This window comes from Dermacentor andersoni, chromosome 4 (assembly GCF_023375885.2).
Source record: "Dermacentor andersoni chromosome 4, qqDerAnde1_hic_scaffold, whole genome shotgun sequence".
In the NCBI taxonomy this organism is placed as follows: Eukaryota; Metazoa; Arthropoda; class Arachnida; order Ixodida; family Ixodidae; genus Dermacentor; species Dermacentor andersoni.
The window spans coordinates 92,901,315-92,922,721 of record NC_092817.1 but is presented as its reverse complement, the minus strand read 5'-3'; the positions used below and the strand labels follow the sequence as shown (position 1 = coordinate 92,922,721).

At 46.8% G+C, this 21,407-nt stretch overlaps 1 protein-coding gene across 1 annotated transcript in view; it reads right to left on the bottom strand.

Moving 5' to 3' along the window:
* Nucleotides 1-21,407, bottom strand: part of LOC126536491 (uncharacterized) — a 134,616-nt gene that overhangs the window by 19,941 nt on the left and 93,268 nt on the right. The window contains exon 2 of the mRNA XM_050183484.3: nt 3,295-3,577. Within this exon, the coding sequence (XP_050039441.1) occupies nt 3,295-3,574 (280 nt within the window). The 5' untranslated portion in view covers nt 3,575-3,577. The remainder of the gene's footprint in view (nt 1-3,294; nt 3,578-21,407) is intronic.

The window sequence follows — 21,407 nt, the reverse complement described above, 5'->3', positions numbered from 1 at the left end:
AACTGGACCGGACTGGAAAACTTTATTATGGTCCTGCAGGACGCGCTTAGCGCGTAGCCGGCGTCTCCCACGTATACTCGCGGAAAACTTTCTGTGGCAATGAAGGGAAAGCTAGGGGGCCAAAGCGCGCACAATTGAGAGCGCTTCTGAAAAGAGTTCTGCCTTTTCATCCACGTTAGCTTAAGCTGGGGAAGAGAAAACATAAACACCTTATTGGCAACAGTTAAATAAGATAAAACACGCCCCTGAATGTAAAAGTTTAGTTATTTTGCGGCGTTTCCCTTCCGCGTTTGGGCAAACGCGAAACCGTCGCACGTGAAGCTGCGTCGATTCACTGCCTATATATATATATATATATATATATATATACACGCAATCTCATGGAGACGCCCGCGACAATGATGACGAACATTCGCTTTAAGTGTCCATATAATTGCTATCGCAACAAAACCTTCAGCATTTTTGCTTTCCGTTCCGCTCAGACCAGCGTAAGCTCCAAAGTTTAGTGCGTCCACGGCTACACAGAAGGAACGCTAATGTTTGTGCACACAACACTCATGTTAGCAGCGGAAGCGCCCTGCGACGCCACACAGGCGATTGGGAAGGGTGTGAGCGTGCGTCCGTAATGTTTCCTACAGTAGTTGTCAGAGGGAACTGCGGCGCTACAGTCGTTCAGCCACCATGGGAACGATGGTTGTGAGTACATATATTCGTCTGATCTTTGTGGCTTGACAATATTTTTTGACGTTTCTTACGCTTTGTCTCCCTTTAATGGACTGAATTTCGAAGCAACATTTACTTTTCTAAATGCGTAAGTGAGTACGACTCTGGGAACACATATAATCCCTACTAATTGCAGGCGTTCCGCCTGTCGAGATGAGCAAACCGGCAGCGCGCCCAAGCGTCTGAACCAAGAAAATCTCATTGGTCTCAGCGCACTGGCTTGCACGAGCGAAACTCTTACGGGTGTTTTATGGCACTTGCCGACGCATGTAACGTCTGGACGCATGCGTGCCTGGCGTAACGGTTTCAATATGGGGCTTCTGTGCTGGAAAGAATGAAAACTTTATTGTTATTAACAGGAACCCCTACGTTAGGAAGCCCTCACACAAAGCTTCCGCTGATGAACATTTCCGGGTACTTCTGGACGTAGTCTACCAGGTAGCGATGGACGTGATTTGCTTCGGCGAGAATTAGCCAGTCCGGGGGAGGAGGAAATCTGTGCTATAGAATCCCTCTGTTGAAATCCTCTTATCATACAATTTTATTTGTGTTCCTTTAATTATTTATAACACACTACTTTGTTGCAAATGAGCAGTTTGCAAGGTCAAGGATACCTTTAATATTAAAGAGAAGGAAGTCTATCATCAAAATTCATGTACTTTCATTTCCCGTACCGGCTGAGCCAGCCTGCGTGCCGCTGCCCTAGACATTGGCGCCACAGCTCCCTCTGGCAGTCACAGTATGAAACACTATGGGTGCATCTGCTTGGCTTCGTCGTCTTTGCAAGCAAACATACGGCACGCTTCTCGCCTCTCTGGAGACCTTTCAACTCTCCACGTCGAGCCGCGCTAGCACCGTCTACACTAGGGGAGCGCGAGCGTCCATATAAATTACTGTAGCAACGAAACTACTTGTAAACTGAATTTACAAGAACGCGATGGTGCAAACGCGACGGGCTACAGATTTTCTTGTTCAGCCACGTACGCTTGCGGCATCGTAGATGCAGTATAGAAAAGATTTTACACGAGAATATGTAATGTCCGTTTACTAATACGCGATCTTAGTTTTATCTGGCACGTTATGAACTTTAAGGTAGATTACTCATCAATCAATACGTAATTCACGAGAGGAAACAAGTAACCAACGTTGCGAAAACAGTCCTTTCCCCATAAAATGTAAAGCGAATATAGTAAAAGGCATTAAGAAACCTGGCATATAGCTCCAGATCATGAACTCACTATAGCGAAGAGATGATTCCCTTGACTCAGCCACCTCTGTTGAACATTGGATGCAACTAACTTGCTTTCAGTTCATTCAGCGTTTTACCTGTAATCAGGTAGGTAATCTAACTCAGCACAAAAAAAAAAATTAAAGAAAAGCTATATTTGTACGAACTCGTGATAAGTGCAACTCAATCACACCAGCAGCTGTGATCCTGTTGTATGATGAACCAAGCGTGAACGCTTGTTTTACAGAGTGCTGCTTACTTCCAATGTGCCAAATTCACAAAGATTTTCGTTCGTAACTGTTCTTTAGCGTTGGCTAGCTACCTTTGCTGATACTATATCGAAAGTTGTGATTTGCTAGCGTATGCTCTTACGGACAGTCCTAGCGTAAGAACTTATGCGAATATAGGACCATGATTTCTCGAGTGAATAGTGCGTTTAGGAGGCTCTGCAAACGTATTTGGTTAGATTCCTTTCACCTCGCCGAGTGTCTCTAAAACTATGGATACACTCTGCACATTCTCATTTGAGCGCTTAGAGCCAAGAATACATATTATTTCGAAAGAAAGTATAGGAAGAGCACTGGAACAGAGTCGAATGCGGGGTAAGCGCTGCCGCTTTCAAGAGAAACAACATCGTTCGGCTATGCTAAGTTTTGTATTGATAGGTTTAGAGAAAAAAAAGTTAGCCAATTTTTTTGTCAGAAGTTTGGAGGGGGCTAGTTTGGGGCTTTGTTAAAGGCTTCATCGCTTAAAACACCAATATGCCCCACAACAACCACACGTCGAGAGACCTCATACGATCATATCAGTTTATGTATCGGAACATACATGATCCTGCCGAATCAGTGACTACCGGAACTAAGAGGCATAGTAATTTCTTTTTCAGTATGCAGTAAACACCTTGAGGTTTACAATTATCTACATTGCGCGTCACTCTGCCACTCAATGGGCGAAGTTCCAGGCCATCAAATACTTCCAAGAGCGATCCAAGTGTGCTGTGCGCTGATATGTTGCGTCAAGCATGCATTAGCCAAGAAATATTTCGCTAAATGCTGTTTTTTCTCGAACGATGTGAAAGAAAGGACGCCAATTGTTTTCGAGAGACCACAGCGGATAAATACACGTGCTCCACAGAAACGTTTACATGGCACCAGATGTTCAACGAGATAGCTACTTCCCACAAATTAGCACGTGAGATTGGCATCCGCGCATGACGACTAATTCTCGGTTAAAACGAATTCCGCGTGCCCCTCTTTCGTCACTCACGATACCGCTACGCCAGCATCGCACTACGGGAAGTTTCCAACGGAGGCGCCTTGTGGTAAGAGGCGACAAGTGCCTACCTCCTCTCTTGGCGACGCTGAGCTGTGGTGCGGTGGAGTCCGAGGAGAAGTGCGTCCTGGAAGGCGGCAGCTCCTGCATTCTCCCGGCCAGGTACTCGCGCAGCAGCGCCGCCAGTCCGGCGAACTCTCCCAGGTCAGCGGCGGCGCGGCCTTCCTCGTCGCCAGGTTGCTCCTTGGCGGTCAGGTAGGCGCCCTCGCGGCCCGCCACCAGCAGCAGGAGCACCAGCGACGCGCGCAGGATCCAGGCGAGCGGGCTCTTGCGGCTGTTGCCGACGTGCATGGCCTGCGGAAATCGATATACTACAATCAGGGGGCTAATCCAACAGTCGATTCATCGAGTACGATTTCTGAGCTAGGACACGCAAATCACTTGCGCTATACGAGTGTGCACGATTTCCTCTCGTTACGATAACAATCATGTGCATGCTCCAGCGAACTTTCGCCGTCGCTTCAATGTTCGGCAAAAAATTCCAAGCGAGGAGAATGAGCGGCCCCTGCCAACTGTATGCTGCGGGTTCGCACAGCAGTGCGTGAAGCCAATAGTGTTTTGGGGCAGAGCAACCAAATCGCAATGTCGGCTCAGCCGCATTTTGGGAGGGTATTTGGATAGCGCAGCAAAACGCGGACACAAGAAGAAACGAAGACGAAGACAAGCGCCAACTATTAACAACAAAATTTATTCCGGAATCGGTCGTACTTGCACAGCCACTCCCCTCCCCCCCCCCCAAAAAAAAGAATATACGACGTGCACAGCGATATCGACCTTGAAGATACGTACATGACGGCATGAAAACAATCTAAAACCGGTACATCAAGAGAGCACCAAGAAAACCTAAATACATCACAAATGCAGTCAGCTTTCATCACATGTTCAAACAATCTAACTCTCACATGGACAATGATAGTGACTGTTTGCTAATGCATTGGCCAGCCGCCTTCGGTCAGCGACTCAGCCTGGGCTAGTGCTAGCTTGTTGGTACATTAGGGAAACTCACAATTTGGACGAAACTTGCTGTTCTGAGCCTCATCAGGCTAGATCATGAATGAAAAATTGGGTCCCGTACAGCTAGCATGCCTAGATTAGAATAATTTTTTCTCACACTCTTAGTCTTGTGGTTGGATGGAGAAACGCGTTGATTTTTTACACAAGAGAATAGTTTTATCGTAATTTTGCGATCAGTTCTAGTTACGATCCTTATGTTGATTGAACGGCTTCATATCCTGCTTTCCACGTGGCGGTTTTAGCATGTATCTTTACGGTGTTAAGTAAAGCTTCCAGGAAAACGAGCCTCAAGGCATAGAGATGACATCAGCTTCTCACAAAGCCAACTGAAAAAAATAACAGGCTAACCTACAAAATCAGCGAGGTGGGCTTCGCGGCTTAGTTTCATGGCTCGGTGGCATAGCGAGCTGTACTCATGGCATAATTCTGCACAGAAATTACCAAGCGCGCATCCACTGTAATAATTTTACGAAACTATCTTTCGTCAGGTAAGGATCGCCTTTATCGATGTAATGTAGCAACAATACTAAGCGCGAGCACACATATCTAGTGTTTACGCGCGCTAAGAAATTGCGTTGTCCAACATGGCGGCCCCCATGGACCCAGCTTAAACTAAATGTTCCTCCACCCCCAGCGCAGGACAGCAAACTGGATGCTGTTCTGGTTGACCTCCCTGCCTTTCCTATCCTTGTTTTCTCTCTCTCTCTCTCTCTCTTTGAAGGGATACACACCAACACGTCCCGCAAAGGTGCTTGCTTTTAATGCACGCGTAAGTCGGAAAACGCTATTCTAAACCTGTCTACGTTCTCCAGACAAAGATCGGTGCTCTGGCTGTCTCACAAGTATACGAAACGATGTCTACCAAGACGAAAATGTGAGCCAAGTGAACGCGCGTTGGCGCTCGTGTTGTAGGTTCAAACCGCCATTGCTCGCGAGGCGCCGCATACGCAAGCCTCACAGGCGCGAACTTTCACGCGTCGGCGCGCGTACGTGTAATCTGCCCTTAAGAAAGAAGAAACGGTTGCTGATAGAGTATACCGCTGCGAAGTTTATTCCTGGACAACCAGATAATACAACTGCACAAATGTAGCCTGCTTGACTGAAGCCCTCGTTTCATAACTTGACATCGCTTTGAACGTGCCCTGCAAGTGGGTTTCGCAAAGGGTCATGCTTTTCGGTTTTATGGGTGCCATTTGGTACGTGCCTTTGCATGATCCTTTGAACATCGCCCGAGTAACATCGTCCGAGACCTGTTAACATACTTGACATTCACTGAGCTAACATTCCTTTCCGCAGCATGTCTTGTGCTAGAATTTACGAGGCGCTGCAGGTCAAGTGCCAGCAGCGGGCTCTCGCCACTCGACTACTTTGCTACTGACGGATGTGTCGCTGCTTCAAAGCGGCTTAGTCTGAGAAGCCCGAGTGTACACAAATCTTTTCTTGCTCAGATCACGGCGCGTGCGAAAGAATAAAATATAGTAGTTTGTATGTACCGCTTTGTCTTGATAAGAGACGGTTCCTTGAGCCTCGGAATGGGAGAAAGTGAATGACCGCGCGAAGGCGAGACGCGAAGCAATGGGATCAAGCGGGGCAAAACGTGCCGAAAATCTCGACGAACGTGTGCCTTGTCGGCTTGAGGTCATAGGCACGGATCCGAGCTATTATCCATATTAAGTTAGCACCAAAAAAGGACCGTATCTCAAGGCATCGACGACTACCTGAGGTTCCTGCAAGCCGCTCCTTGGCAAGGGATCCCCGAGTTGAGGGTCGATGGCCCTCCTTTTCCGGTTGGAAGTTTTGGCTAACTCTATTACGCGATGACAGCATGCTGAGCGCGCAACGCGGCCCATTTCCGCTGACGTGTTACCTAGCCTTAATCGGGTTACTTGATTCAGCCGGCATCCCTTCTGCACCAGCTATGCGGGTGCGTCTTTATTTTTTTTCTATGTCACTGTCCTCCTCGTTTTGCGAGCCCATGACACACCGCGGGCCCACTTATGAGTGCAGCCGGCTGTTTTTGTCGCTGCGGTCTTTAGGTCGCCATAAACAGCGTAAGCGGCAGGCGTTGTGATCGACTACACGTGAACGCAAACGAATTTACGCCAGTGGTCAGCTTCAGTTGTTCTGCGTGTCGCGGTTTTTTTTTTTCTGCCGTGGAGCAAACAACGGCGCGCCCGGCTAGGCCGAGAAATATTTTCCGCGTGTGCTGATTCGACACGCTGCGGTGGTGATAGCAGCCCGCATCAGTGCTGTCTTTTGTGCAGGAAATGTTGAAGGGCCGTTAGTTAACGTAGATGACCTACCGTTTGCCATCGACATAAGGTTGAGGTTATGGCTGGCCAGGAGCCATTAATCGGCCGTCGTATCTGTGTATGAGGGGCTGGGTAGACATTAAATTTGTGGGATCTATGTGTAGAGAATGCTTACTAGCCGGACACAAATTTGAGGAAACTTAACATATTGGAGTTCCTTCTGGTGTTATAGCTTTGTAGTGTGCGAGTTGCCGCTGGCATTGAGCAAAAGAACCACTGCATAATCTCGCGCAGGAAATTGCAGGTGTCGGGAACTGGTGCCGGTTGCCCCTTGTCGCATGAGCAATGTGAACATATAAAATTAGGTATTATGCATGGTTAAACAACATGCTGCCTTCAATATCATGGCCCATTGTTTCTTCCAGCGCAGCGTAATAACGTAAGAAGCCTCAGTTTGAATAGCGCGCCGTAACAATGTAATGTTTTCAACGTCAGTGCTCTGCGTTAGACATAGAGAGCCAGCGTGATATAAAAGAAAAGAAAAAAAAAGAAAATGATAAAGCTGTACCTGCAATGTGCTGATGCCGAACAGTTACACAGGTTGTGCTTTCTTTATCGTGAAACGGTTAGTGGTTACTTGCCTGTATCAAACATGAGGGAGTTCGTATGCCGACCGATGTGTAATGACACGCTCATTGCAATTGCATGGCGGTTGCGGCCGTCTCTGATTGGCAGTGAAATGTTACAGCAGGCGCAGTTTAGGCAACTGCTGCATTCTGCCTCCTATGCGCGAAGTCAACCGGTATTAGCCGGTTGAACAAGCACAGGACGCCCAGGTGAGTTGCATTATTCGCTCGTATCTTGGATACTAAATAAATGCGCCTCAATTCGTCACTTTTCTTCCTCCACTCCATTACTGGTAATGACGACAGCGATGATGGTCCGGATAACTCTTTGCAATTGGTAGAAGGTCAGGGCCAGGTGATTTTCATGGACAAAAAGATTACGCGGCCAGCAAAATCTGATCGTAAGTTATCGCTGCTATTCGACGGAAAAAGTCCATTTGCTTCAACGACGCTTTTGGGCAAACGCATTATACGAAGACTGAATTTGGAGCAATGTGAAAATAAAGTAACCTAAAAAAAAGAAAGTGGCAAATGGCAAATGAGAATAATCTAATGGCCTAAAGTAAGGAATGAAACGGGTGGATGACATAACAAATTCAGAATAAATCGAAATGTTGTGCAACACGATTAATACGGGAGAACAGGTGTTCGGAGAAAAATGCTACGGTTTCTATTTAAAGCTATATAGTAAATTAGAGAACCTCATAACTGCAGAAGCCGTTTCTTTAACTCTGCAACAGAAGTAGTCGTAGTAATTTAAAGCGCGAAATTCTTTTACTCGTAACAAACAGTAGTCTTAGACATTTCGGAGAGCCAGCACGAATAAGAAAAAGAAAGGATATTGTTTATTCAAGGTATACCGCACGCCCACCCAGTCCCATACTTCGTAGTTCCATGGGTCCTGTAGTAGTTCGAATTTGAGAGTTTCTGATGTTCTGAATTATTGCTTTCGATAAATATTTGTCTGAACACACTTTTCAATGTGCTTTAGAAATAAATGATAATATAAAAAAACGAAAACCAATCACACCTTCTTTTCGCACACAACTTGCACATCACAATGCATTGCATCCGAGTACTCGTAATTTAGTTTGAAGTAAGCCTAATTGTTTGCCTGCTATCAAGACTAGACGGTCACGCGTTGTTCTCTCTCGTAGGATTCAAGAAAGACAAATACACACCTACAAGCTACACCTAACGGCCAAACTATGTCACCTTTGAAACTTAACTGGAAGCGCAGACACCGTAGTGCTTGCTACGTAATGGCGGCAAGTTTTGGGCAAGAACCCAGCCAGTGGAGGACATTTCTGGTGGCGGCGCGTCTGCGATTTCTCGGAAATCGCTTGTTTCACGAAGCACGTATTTAAGGCAAAACAAAAGATCCTTCTTTCTTTACCACAGGCTGAGCTCGCTGTGTTAACACGGCGTTAAAAGGCCTAAAAGCAGCACATCAAACCATGTTAAAGAAAAAAAGAACGATAGGAAACTACGCACTCTAATGCTTTAAAATGTGTGTGAACTTTGAGGCGCTTCTAAACTGAGCACTTTGCCCAATATGATTTTCGGTGAGTTGAAAATTGAAAAGGAGGAGCTTGAATTCCTTATAGCACGGCACGAAGTTCGGAGAGTCAATCTGCGCGCAAATTGTCTGCTTCTAAAAGACTGTAAACAGCCGCTTGTTTGCCTAAAGTTGACGGTAACAAAAACGAAACAAACCCGACTTCTGTCACTAAGCAGGCACTCTGTCACAGTAAACGGAACAATACAGAGCATGGCCATAACAAAAAAACAAAAAAAACGCTTTATTTCTTGTCGGTGCTCTTTACAGCATTATCAACGTCTGTCAGCCGTCATTGTCGCGCATTCATTTACTTTACAACGAGGTACAATATACGAACTATGTCATCGCTTTACGTGAAACGGTACACAGTACAAAGTGGTGCTGCAGATGCACAACAGGATAACGCGACCGTTGATTTTGACAATGGTAGCATTAGTTCACCACACGGCAAGAAGAAGAAAAAAAAAACACACTAGGCCACGTGCCGACTCGAAACTAACCTTTCATGAAGTTAACGCATTATACAGCCTTCGTCGCCCTGCTGTGCAAATGAATTTCAAGTGACAGAAAGCATGCAAAGGCCTAAGCTGCCTCGTTGCGTTGCGGCATTAACGCTCCTGTTTCGTGCTCATTTACGTCGACCTTTGCTTTCGTTTCGTGACGTTTGTTTGCTCAGCTTTAGGACAAGCCCGAGTTTTCAGGGAATCACGAACCAGCGCGTCTATAGCGTCCGTGAGCTGAAAAGAAGCGCAGTTTCTGTTAAAAAGCGTTGTTTCTCGCAAATCACTGACGCGACAAAACAATAGTGTCGTGGGCGATAGGTACTACACCCTTAACTGCGCATCAGACATGCAGGGGTATTGTATTCGCGGCACTCTATGCGAGACAGACCGTGATGCTCGAACTATGGAACTATACGACATTTGCGAAAATGGCAGAGTTCACAGTGATTGGTGGAAACTGGTGATTTACGCCACTTCTTTCGTCGTCGGGAGGATTTTGCATCGCCATGTGCACACGGCGCGGGAGCGACGGAAGCTCCACTTCATAGAGACGAACTTTGCAGGGATTCCGTGGAGCTGCAAGCTTTTGCCAGGGCTGCAGTAATTGTCACAAAGAATGACAGAGCAACTGCAATAACGCTCAGCCTGTTCGTATCACATGCTTGCCTTCAGTGCAAGCTCTTTGTGGCTTGTGGCGCCACGTCAACAAATTGGCGGATCAGCGTGGCCTGCACCAACTAGCTGGCGACTGTGGTCGAGATTAGCTTGCCCTAAACCCTTGTTCGAGAGGAGAATGCCCTGCGCCTCTATTCACAGAAAGTTCTTACGCTAAAGTTGTTCCTATGGGCCAATCGTGGCCAATCGTGCTGTCGGACATATTATTAGTGAATACGACCAATCAGTGGGAAATAGCAGTTAGGAACGAAAGAAATTCTGAATTCGGCCCAGGATATAGTGTTTCTGGTTCTTTAGTGTGCATCCCTCTCACTCTGCTTAAGTTGTCCGCGTAATTTCTGTTTCGTTAACAGTTATTTTCTCCTTACGTTCCTCGACAGAATTCACAATCAATCGTAAACTCTTTTCTTGCACACGAATGTCTAGCATCCGTGTACCACATAAGAAAGGACGTTGCAAACACCACCAGTTCAACCTTCCCCTTCTGCTTCCCAGGTGTCACACAAGGTGCGGTATCACCCGTTCCCACTTGGGTGCGTCGATTAGCTATTCGCCCGCCGCCACTCCGTGCAGCGTGGATATATTCTTTGACGGGGCTCTCGCCGCCAAGGCCGCCATTGCCATGCCCACCTCGCGTGTCGAGACGTGAACGCTTGCCGCATTTCGATTGCGTCCCTTGGAGTGGGCATGAGAATGGCGGCGGTTGTCTCCACCCTGTACGGAGCGGCCGGTGAGGAATACATCGAGGCGCCTTAGCATGGACAAAGGCATAAGTTATGAGGGAGCATCTCGCAAAGCGATTGAAGCCAAACCTGTCGGCCCAGCACGCAAAGTGCTCGATTGCTTTTAGTCATAGAGTTGCATGCAATAATTACTAGAGGGAATGCTGGAGCTAGTGTCTACGGGAGCTGCAATGGGGACAGTTCAGCAGGCATGGTAATTATGGGAAGTACATGGATTAGCCTAAACATCGTGCTTCTAGCTTCAAACGGCCTCGCGACTCTGTAATCTCGTCATTTTAAACAAAGGAATGATTAGTAAATAGTTACATAAACATCAATAAAATTGTTTGACGGCAGGATTCGAACACACAACCTTTTGCACAGTTGCCCGATATTGAAACCAGAATCAGAATCAGAAATGTTTCTTTTTTCAACACCTTTGTTGGAAATAAACCATTACGCCACAGACGCTTTTATTCCTTATTACTAGTTACAAGGATCGCAAAGCAGAAATAAATAAAAGTAGACAAATGCTAAAAAGACGTTCTCCTGTCTTGTAGAACGCAATTCTAAATAAATTTCATATTAAAAAGCAATTCTACATGAGGCAACCAGTCTGGCACAGGTATGTGTGACTTTTGTACTTATACATATCTGTGAATGCTTTCTTTCAAATATTGGCGTGCTGCTCTGGCGCCAACATCTGCATTTCGGACAGCTATACGACATGCCCACACATTGTGCAGTACAATGAGCATGATTTACATCAAGAGAGAGAGAGAGAGAGAGACTCTTTATTAGAAAAACGGAGATTTTTGCCGGCGCGTATACAACCGCAGGCATGCTACCCTGTAGAGGGATGGGGAATGGGATTAGAAGATTCCAGAAAAAAGTAAAAAGGTGCTCCACGTTAGTTATCGATAGCCAAAAACAGGATTCCTTGAGTGTGCAGCGCGAACGCTTTCTTAAGGGTCCCAACATTCTAAAAGCACATGATCAATTGTTTCGTTCACCAAAGACGCGTGTTTTGATAAGTGACACAAAACGCACCTGTGAATTTATCGCGGGCAAGCCGGTGCCGTGAGACACTTGACACGTTTTGATATGGCCACCTCGACCTGCTGGACCGTTGCAATTAATAGCGATTGTGCATATTCGCAGAGTCTTCCACACTTCGAAAAGTGTAGATTGCTCCAAAATTTACGAACATGAAGGCATGTAAAGCGTAATGAACAAAGCCACAAGAACGTTTGAATCCACAAGCACGAAGATATCAGACAAATCCATGTACTTCCCATCATTCCTATGGTGTCTGAACGATTGCAGCGCCAAAGTTCCCTATAGAAATTATTGTAAAAAACTCTATGATTTTAGTGTTCCTGCTCTGCAATTATATAGAGCCATGGCAGGGCATCCGAACAAGCGCGCACCAAATAAAAAGAACGCCTAGGCTGACGCCAACTCAAGCGTGTGAGGAGACTTCGAAGCCATGCGAGCAAGTAGTAGAATGACGGTAGAAATTACCAACCCTTCCCCTACTGGAAAATGGGGGTAAGCGAAGCTTGTCTTGCGTGCCCCTGATCTTCGTCCCGGTTAAGTAACCTACAGCTAACGGTGCCGGATTGCTTCGGCCTCCCGCTCCCTCAGCTCGGCATCTTCTCGTTGCTGTCGTATTGCCTGGGCCCGGGCGGCCCGAACAACTGCATCGGCGCGCCGACGGCGAGCCCTTTCACGGGCGAGTTCTTGCTGCCGCTCGTCGAACGCTGCCCATTCCTCGGGGGAACGCGCAACGAGTGGCCGTCCCATCGGCTTTCTGAGACTGAGATGAACGGAAACGAAGCCGAGGCAGCGCGCGCGAAGCCTTTTCCTGCCCTTTCCCTCGCCGGGCTAAAGCGAAACGACTCTGATTGGTTGCGCGCATGGCATGAGCGCACACCTACGCAGCTGGAATCCTTGCTAGTGACTCACGCTCGTGCGCCTGCGCGGCTGTCAATTCACAAAAGCGCCCTTTCCCGCGGCTACCTTGCTCTGGGAGCATCTGGGTTTTGGCGCTGCCGTATCGCCGCCGAAACTTTTGAGCCAATACAAGCTTCGCTTGAAAAAAAACTACTGGCAGAGCTAGTGCGAACCAAACGTATCACCAAATCTCGATTCTTGCTCCGTGATCTCGACGCAAGAAATCAAATGTTGGATCGCGACTGAGCAAACCGACTGGCTTCACGGAACGTACGCTTGCCAAGGCTGATTGCGAGACGTAATGCTCTCTCCTTTTTTCCTTCCTCCACGCACCCTGATCTCCACTAACTATGGTCCCCACTTTTACGAAATCGTGGCGTACTGGTACACGATAATGAAGGGAAGCGCGCCTCGCGCAACAACTAAGGCTTCCAACTATCCGAGTTGCCATAAGACCGCACCGGTTTCCTAACAAAAGCGGCAGAACCAAACTCGGTTTGATATCTTTCCCCTTGCGTATGACCACAAGAGACACACTGCGGATTTCAGTGACGAACACGTCCCTCAGCCACCATGGTGAACCTTGCCGAGAAAGCGGAGTTTTCAATTCAGCATTCAAGCGCATTCAAGCGCGTTCACTCAAAATACACAACGTGCTCGACATTGCTGAAACGTGAGATGGTGCAGCAGCGCGATGAGAGACGCGCAGCAATTTTCGTAGACGAACGCGTCTGGTCACTTCTCCCTTCGTCGTCAGCTAGAAAGTGCACGCGATTACTTTTATTACGCGAATCAATCGTCATTATCTTCCTTAAATAACTAGCATCATACGCTTTGCGGGCCAGCGTCTCAGGCACTGGCACGAACGAGTTTATTCCGCCTTTACAGCTGTTGGTGAACCAGGTTCGAAATCGAACATCGAACTTTTCTATATTTATTTATTCACCTATTTATTATTTAGTTATTTCCAGAGGCAACTAGTGACATATATAGTGTCCCAGGTCGGCCATAAATGGCCAGAAGCATACAAACCGCTGAGCGGGAAGAGCCAGCCAAAGAAAGTTAAAAGAATTCCGCAACTTGACTCCATCGGTAAGCCACTACCGAGTTCCAACCTTAGTTTGAGATTTATAGCTGGGTCATCTCTCGAATTGCTGTTGGACTGCAGGCATCCGTAAGTGACCAATAACGTGCACGTCGCAATACTGCCCAAACCTCCCAACCCTACCTTGCCGACGAATCCGTTCTGTCTCGGCGGGCTCACGCTTTGAGGGGGTACTCAATGCTTAAAGCTTTCTACTCCCAGAAACACTTTTCCGCAGATTCTGTGGACTGCTGCTGGTGGTGCCGATGATTAAAAAGGATCTTTTTCTGCACTGTGTAGCGAAGGCATCATATACGCTGGGTATTATTGCCCTTGCATTCGTTTTTCATTGTTGCTGCATTGCAAAAAAGTTTCGCGGGATTATGATTTCTCTCTTTGACACCAGGCACGATGGGACGAAAGAGCGTTGCACTTTTAATCACACAAACAAACACAAAAAAGAGTAGCAGTTACTATTCCTTCGCTTCCTAAGGGGTGATTAAGGTGAGATATTTTAAAGCACCTATTAGTTTTCGTTTTCTGGCTATCACTACGTGATCCCGCGCTCACATTTATGGTCCCAAACTATGGCTTTCTCCTAGCCAGTCTTCTTCAGCGTTTCTCGCTTACTGAAGAATATGGGCGCTTGAATGATTATCAGCATTGCGAAAAACGGTATCATTACAGGCATGAACTGTGCGCTTCCAACTCGAAATGTTCTTTCCACCTCGTCGGGGCTCGATTAATCGGGCTGCACCCGCACTTCTTTGATTAACGAGCTATGGCACTGCTTGCGACCGCAACGAGACTGCATCAATCGCGAAAGAATAGCGTCCGCACGCGGGGCATCAGATCCAAGGCACGGGTGCGATAGAGGCGTCCCAAATATCGCCTTTATTCCTCGTTCTTTTTTCTTGTTTTTTTTACGGCCGTCTTAAGACACCAAAGCGCACGCGCGTACGAATGAGGTGCAATTCGCCGAGCAGCGTTTTATCAGGCTAACCATTCATCAAATGTGTGCCTCTGCTGATGAAGAAAAGGAAAATGAGAAAAGAAACAGGAACACTTTGCGTACGTCTCTCTCTTTCCGCCCTACGAGAGTGAGTAGCTTCAGCAAGTTACGCGAGGCGTTTGAATATAGCAGGTAAAACTGGCTTGCGGCCTTATCGCCATTGATAAAGAGGAGCGGCGAAATGCGAAGGTATCGTAATCGAGCGTTCGTGAGATGCGATTATTTTTTTACGATAGTCGGCCAACGTTACGAGGCCTCGGGGACCTGCGGTGTGCGCGAAGCTTAGGAATCGACGCCGTATACGTCGAGGCGAAAGCAGGCCGGCTCGTTTTAAATGTTTGTACAAACGGTCCCCAGGGCTCACTTCGCTGCTGGAGGGATCTATTGGTGCCGTCGTTCGCTCACTCCTTCTCAAAAAGGTGATTCTGCGGTGGCTTCGAGTTGAAATCTTGTTTCTCTCTCGAGCGAAGAACCGCGTTGAGGCGTGTGTTCTTGTTTTTTCAAGTTGCTTAGGCGGTTTTCGGAGCCCCGACTCGTTTATTATTGGCTCTGGAAAAAGCGCCCATTTATTGGCGCAAAATAACAAGTGTAGGCTCAGCTGTTCGCTTTTCTTGATCTGATTGTTATAGGCGGCTGCCGACGCCGTGTTAACGAAAGGCAGGAAAGCATGTGTGCTGTTCTGTCTCGACAATTACATCAAGAACGCCCGAGTGCGGTGGCCATGCCGTCGCGATACTTAGCTCGAGATCACTGGTTCGATCCCGGGTATGGCGGCTGCATCCCGCTGTATAGGTGGAACGAAAATACGTTCTCGTGCCGTCTGTTGGGAGCCCGCTATTGAACTCCAGGTGGTCACCATTATTTCGGAAGCCCTCACAACAGCGTGACTCATGATTAGATGATGGTTTGGCGCGCAAAACCCTAGGAATGATTCGGAACGCCTGTCCTTGCAGCTAAGAGCTTTCGAGATTGGAATCCCCCCCCCCCCAAAAAAAAAAAGAAATAAAAATAAAATTTAAAAATCTAAGTAAACAAATAGAAAGCCAACTTGTGGCGGTCCTGTTGCGAAAATAAACATGTCTTGTATTTTCAGGTACGACCGAGACACACTGACAAGCAAGAAGTCGCAACCGAGCATGCTAAAGCGCTCACTTCCAGACACTCGTATCGCGCCTGACGCTTCAGCCCTTAACGCTTGTCTGTTGAATGAAATATTGTGGTTGCATGAGATTAATCACTTCCTTGTGTCGAATAGGAGGCATTGCGAATGCGATTTTATTATTCGCTGGTCGTAGGGCATTCTGGAGCGTGTTCGTTGATAGAGCTTTCGTTCACGATTTGCCGACTGAAAAAAAAAAGAGTTCTAGCAAGATGCAAGATGCAACACCGGCAAGATGCGACTAGGTACTTGGCGCGCCAGTCCGAATCACTACTTTAACCATCAAGCTAAATCTTCTAAATCAACTGAGTTTTAGAAGCCTGGAAACAGGAACATTTATCAATGGCAAGATAATCTGTTCAGATAATCAGTATAATGCTTCTGTTGATCATTACTGTGATTGTCATCGCCCTCATATAGGTCCGAGAAGACTAGTTGCGATGAGCGTGGTTGTGGACAAGAAAAATAAAGAGGCGGAGTGAACACTTTAATGAAGCAGTTAATTTCTCCTGATGAGTGCTGCCAACTACGGCGCAAGGAGAGGGTAAAATGGTAAAAAGAGAACAGATGAAGAAGCCAAGAAGAGAGAGAGACAGAGAATACAAAGAAAGGCAGGGAGGTTAAGCAGAGGTAGTTCCGGTTGGCTACCCTGCACGGGGGTAAGGGTGAAGGGGAATCAAAAGAGAAAGAGAGTGGAAGTGGGAGATAGAGAGAAATAGAGACGAGCACGAACCAACCGCGTACACTGCAGAGTGGTAGGGGCGGCGTTCTTAAAGTCTATCGAGAAGCCCCGTAGACCGCATAAACCTTAATAACGCGAGAAAGGCCTTCAACGCGGATGTTCTTCTGGAGCACTGACCTAAAGTTTTGAGTTCCGATAGTGGACGATTGTCCAACTGGTCCAGTACTCTGCACATCACTTGCCTCTGGGCGCGATATCGCGGGCAGACAATGATAATATGTGCGAGCGTCCCATCGCTGTTGCATGTGTCGCACGTGGGGCTCTGTTCGCGAAAGCGAAATGAAGACTCGTTGACCAATTTCATGCGCAGATCGAAGAAATATTCTCTAGTAGTACTTGATGTTGCGCTAGTTGGTTCATGTCGAACATTAACGAATTTAGCGAAATAAACATGTCCTTCCCTCTCTGTGATCGTGTTTGTGGCGCTAAATTTATTGATAAAGCGACGAAGCGTGACGAAGAAATGGTATAATGAGCGAAGTAGTTGGTGAAGGTCGCGCACCATTCACAGCTTCCTCGGCAAACTCGTACGCAGAACACGGTACGCGCGAATGCTGACACGCATTGCAGAAATGCGAGACTATCCATAATGTGTATGCAAGCAGAAGTACCGACAAACAGATCTGTGCGGAGAAAATGTTCAGTATCGAACGAGAATGCATTCCAGCTTGCCGATGAGCAGTGTCATAGAAAAAAAAAGGGTAAAACAGGCATCAGCGTGAAGGTCTCGCTATAGCGAAGTGTTCACGGCTAGGTTCCAGTTGGAATCAGCTTCCTCGTGGCCGTTCTTCACACTCACTTTAAGAATGGCGGGAAACAAACAAACGGCGGGGATGCAGCAGAAATCGAACGGTTCCTATAGGCCGTCTTTGCAGGCACCCGCGGCTTGCGCAGGCAAAGTCCGTAGTACAACTGCTGCTCGACCAGCTTCGCCACCGATTTCAAATGCAATGACAACAAAGAAGCGCGGTAGGACCGCAGCTGCGAAATCTGTACCCTTCGATTGCTGTTTCGCCGCCTTGATCTCCTTGCATCGAATGAGCCCGTGCCACCGTGTTCCAATCGCCATTCCCTCATACTTATTCACCTTCTATAGCAGTGGTCTGCTGGGGAATGCGGTGGTCTGTTGTCTCACACACCGCCTCCTGCTACCGGGCGGGTTCTCACAGACTGCGCATATCTTTGACTTCGAAAACATAGCGCCAATTCCGCCTACTGCAGCCACTGGTGCGAGGTGCGCCTCTTCGATAAGCCGGCACAGGTGGTCAGCGAGCGCACAGGGGCCATTGAAAACACGCCTGGCCGAGCTTTTCCTGCGTTATTCATGAGCCTCTCGCTGGTCGTGTGTCGTTCTCCGACGCGTTCCTTTTTTTTTTCTTTTGTTCCTACATTGTTATTTCGGGCAAGGAGATACCGAAAGCAGTCGCCGGGCTTCAGCCTAGTTTTCGTGGCTGCATTATGTATTTGTAAAATTCATATCGCTCGGACATTTAGTGTGTGGGAGGCCGATCGTTTGCGGCGCAACAGACGAAGTTTTTCTTTCCTTGTCAACCAACAAGTACTGTAGCGTGAATAATGTGGGGATGCAAGGGCTCGGTGTGTTTTGTTTTAAAAGCCAGAAGAATTCTAACGACCATAAGCTGAGTAATCTGAACTTGCACGTGATTGTGCTACGACCGTTTGATTCTGCTCCTGAAACTCAACTGTCATGTCTTGGTTCAAGTACTGTTCTGGGCTGCGGCGCGTGTTTCTTTCCTTGTTCTTTTTTTTTTTGCCATGCAAAATTTTTCTTAGCCGTACCCTTTATTTTCAAAACATCTCTAGCGTATGTGCGTGTGCTCGTCCTACGTGTGGGCGTCGTAAAGGATATTTATTTTTCCTTGGCGCTCTTCCTTTTGTATTATGCGTCCAACCGAGTGAACTTCTGCAGCAGTCCTGCGCAGACGAAGTACTGCGCGAGCAAGTGGTAAAGTTATAAAAAATAATGAAGAACTAGAATAATCGTTACAAAATACATTCTTTCTCCTTCTAGAGGACTGAAAATTATGACTGGTACGAAGGTACTTATGATTGTCAGTAACAGCAGTGGCTTCTGGAGCTCCGGTGTAGGTTAACAAAAAGAAATTTCATTTTTTTTTCTTCCCGTTAACCTCCTGCCATTCTCTGCTCTTACGTTTCTTTTTTAATCAATCAATACTTTTAATCAACGCTGTATTTACCGTTCGCACAGGGATCTGGTTACTCTTCAATCGGCACGTAACGAAATGGTTACCCGGCCAATTACAGACTGAAGAAATCAGTCAATCAAGTTTCTGATTAGCGAAGACATGCCGTTCCCAGGACGATAAACAACTTCGTGCTCGGAGCGAGGCTTTTCAGATCTTCCAAACAATGGGCGCATTGCACAGAACAAAGCCAACAAATATTCTATGTAAGCGCCACTTTTACATATAGAACCAGTAGTTTCCTGCTGCCTGATTTAGCAGTCAGGGTTCGTATTCGCCGTAACGCCCTTGCGCTACTACTTTTCGTAAGACGAAATTCCAATCGAGCGCGATGCTGGACCTATTATGCGCGGAGGTGGTCGGCTAATAGCCAACAGCGCCGACCAACACGAAGCTTGGTGAATACGGCTACTTATTTGCGCGCATTAAGAATTGATATTCATTGGAGATGGTCTATCGAGCCTTGGTTATCTCTTCGGTTTGCAGGGAATCTGAAAGGTTACCTATCGTGGTGCCTCGCTTCCAGGAGACAGCTTGAGAGTGTGTCAGGCTCAGAAAAAAAAAAAGTAATTACGACTCTAGCCAAAAATAATTGTTTGCCGGGTACTTTCTGTTCCCTGCCTTCTTTGTTTTTCTTTAATTAAGTACGCGCTTGTTAAATTTGATGCGCGCGTCACCGAACGGGAGCTGCTGTCGAAACCCAGTGGAGGAAATGAGTTTCCGGAAGAGAGACACTGTCGACAGCGCATTGGGAATTCAGGCTCCACGGAAACGAGAAAGATCTCGCCCATTTCCGCCGTTAGCGCAACGAACCATTTTGTATTCTGGGACCGAGCTTCTGCAGAGCTTCTGCAGACCGCGCGAGGTGTTTATTTCATCCCCAGGAAGGCATTCTGAGGCTGTAGCTTAAATTTTGTGTGCATTTACGTGCGGCTGTCGCGGCACTGGAAAGGATAAAGTGCCGAGATGCTGGCCGGACGCCGTTCCACTGTTGAAACTGGCTAGTCAGCGAGAGATGAAGACGTAAGGCTAGAAGACACTGACAAATTATGCAATAAAGTGCGACGCGGAGACATCATATTCTCTACAAGTAAACGTTTGGTGCGTCGGTGTCGCTGATAGTTAAGCGCAAGCCACCAGTTTAGATATAGTAGTACCTATACGGCTTCCAAAAAGAAACAGTTTTTTTTTTTGTGTTATATTGAACAGGCCAGAAGAATTTTGTGATACAAACAGCCTAATTCGTCGAGTTCAGGTGGACCGTGTTAAGAGGCGGGTGCGACTTTCATGAGAAATGGTAGGGGTATGTTAGCTAACTTAAAACGTTCGACTGCAGTACTCACTCAATAGGGCACATTTACAGGGCATAGAAGCTGACTAAACAGAAGAAAACAATGATGGAAACAACAATTTGACATTAGAAGTGCTGTTAAAGCATCTAAACAAAAGCGCCAGTGCACCTTATCAGCGAATAAAATGTAACAAGAACTTCAAACTTCTTGCGGCAGTAACTTTCGTTGACGAGCACGCGGATCATCTCGACTGCGCAACAAAAACAACAACAAAAAAGGAAATTAGAGGCATTTCATATCGTAAACAAGGGTGATGCATGTGTCAGTCAGCCCTCCAATACACTGTTAAATAAAGAATTAGCCTTCTTGGGTAATCACGCGGCACGATGCCCGTCGAAATTAATTAATAATTTTGCAACTTCGGCCTTTTTAAGTATCGATGGTATTTCTTTCCCGTTTAGATTTTCCTTGTGGTTTTCAGTTCCACCACAAGGGTGATCATGTGACGGTGAAATGCTTGCGTCAATTTATTATTTTCGCCAAATAAAATAGCTGTCAGTCGTACTTGTCTCACCGGTTCCATCTTTGTCGGCTGCGGTGAATGTACTGTTTTTCCAAGAACATGCTTACCACGCAAGGCACTCACACGCCACGCATTTTTTTTTTCAAGCAATCTTTCACGGCGATCGTCCACTTCACGTCGGAGTGTGCTTTCCTCAAGGATCAAGGTCGACGTTGCTTTTGAGTCTGCTTCAAGGAAAACAATTGGAGTCACGTGGAAATAGATTTCTATATTGACTTCGTTTGCATGAACCGAAGAGAATTTGCACCTGCTTAACGTCATTGCGGTTGGAGTCAAGCTTAGTTGATATATCTTACGCTTGCTGTTTGCGCTGTGTTCGTCACCTTGTTTTGATCCACTTGTCGCCATTTATTCACTTTTCTCGGTAGTCGAATAGCCGAAGCCGCGGTCATTTTAGCAAATTTTTACTCGTCATATACTTTCGGTCACCTAGTGTCGCTTTGATTCTGTCAAAATTAAAGGTGTGCGTTGATGCGCAATGTACAGTAGACAGCCTCACGAATTGACTATAAGATAGTCTCTCACTGCCCTTGCGGTAGTCTCTCACTACCCTTGAGGTGATAGGAAGACTAGCTGTATAAATGCATCCACACGAAAAATTCGCAATACATATGAGAGTGTCTTAGGTTTTGCACATGATTCGGGATGCAAACCACCAGGCGTACGACAGCGTGCAAGAAGATATACGTAAAAAAGAAAGGAAGAAAGAAAACGCAAA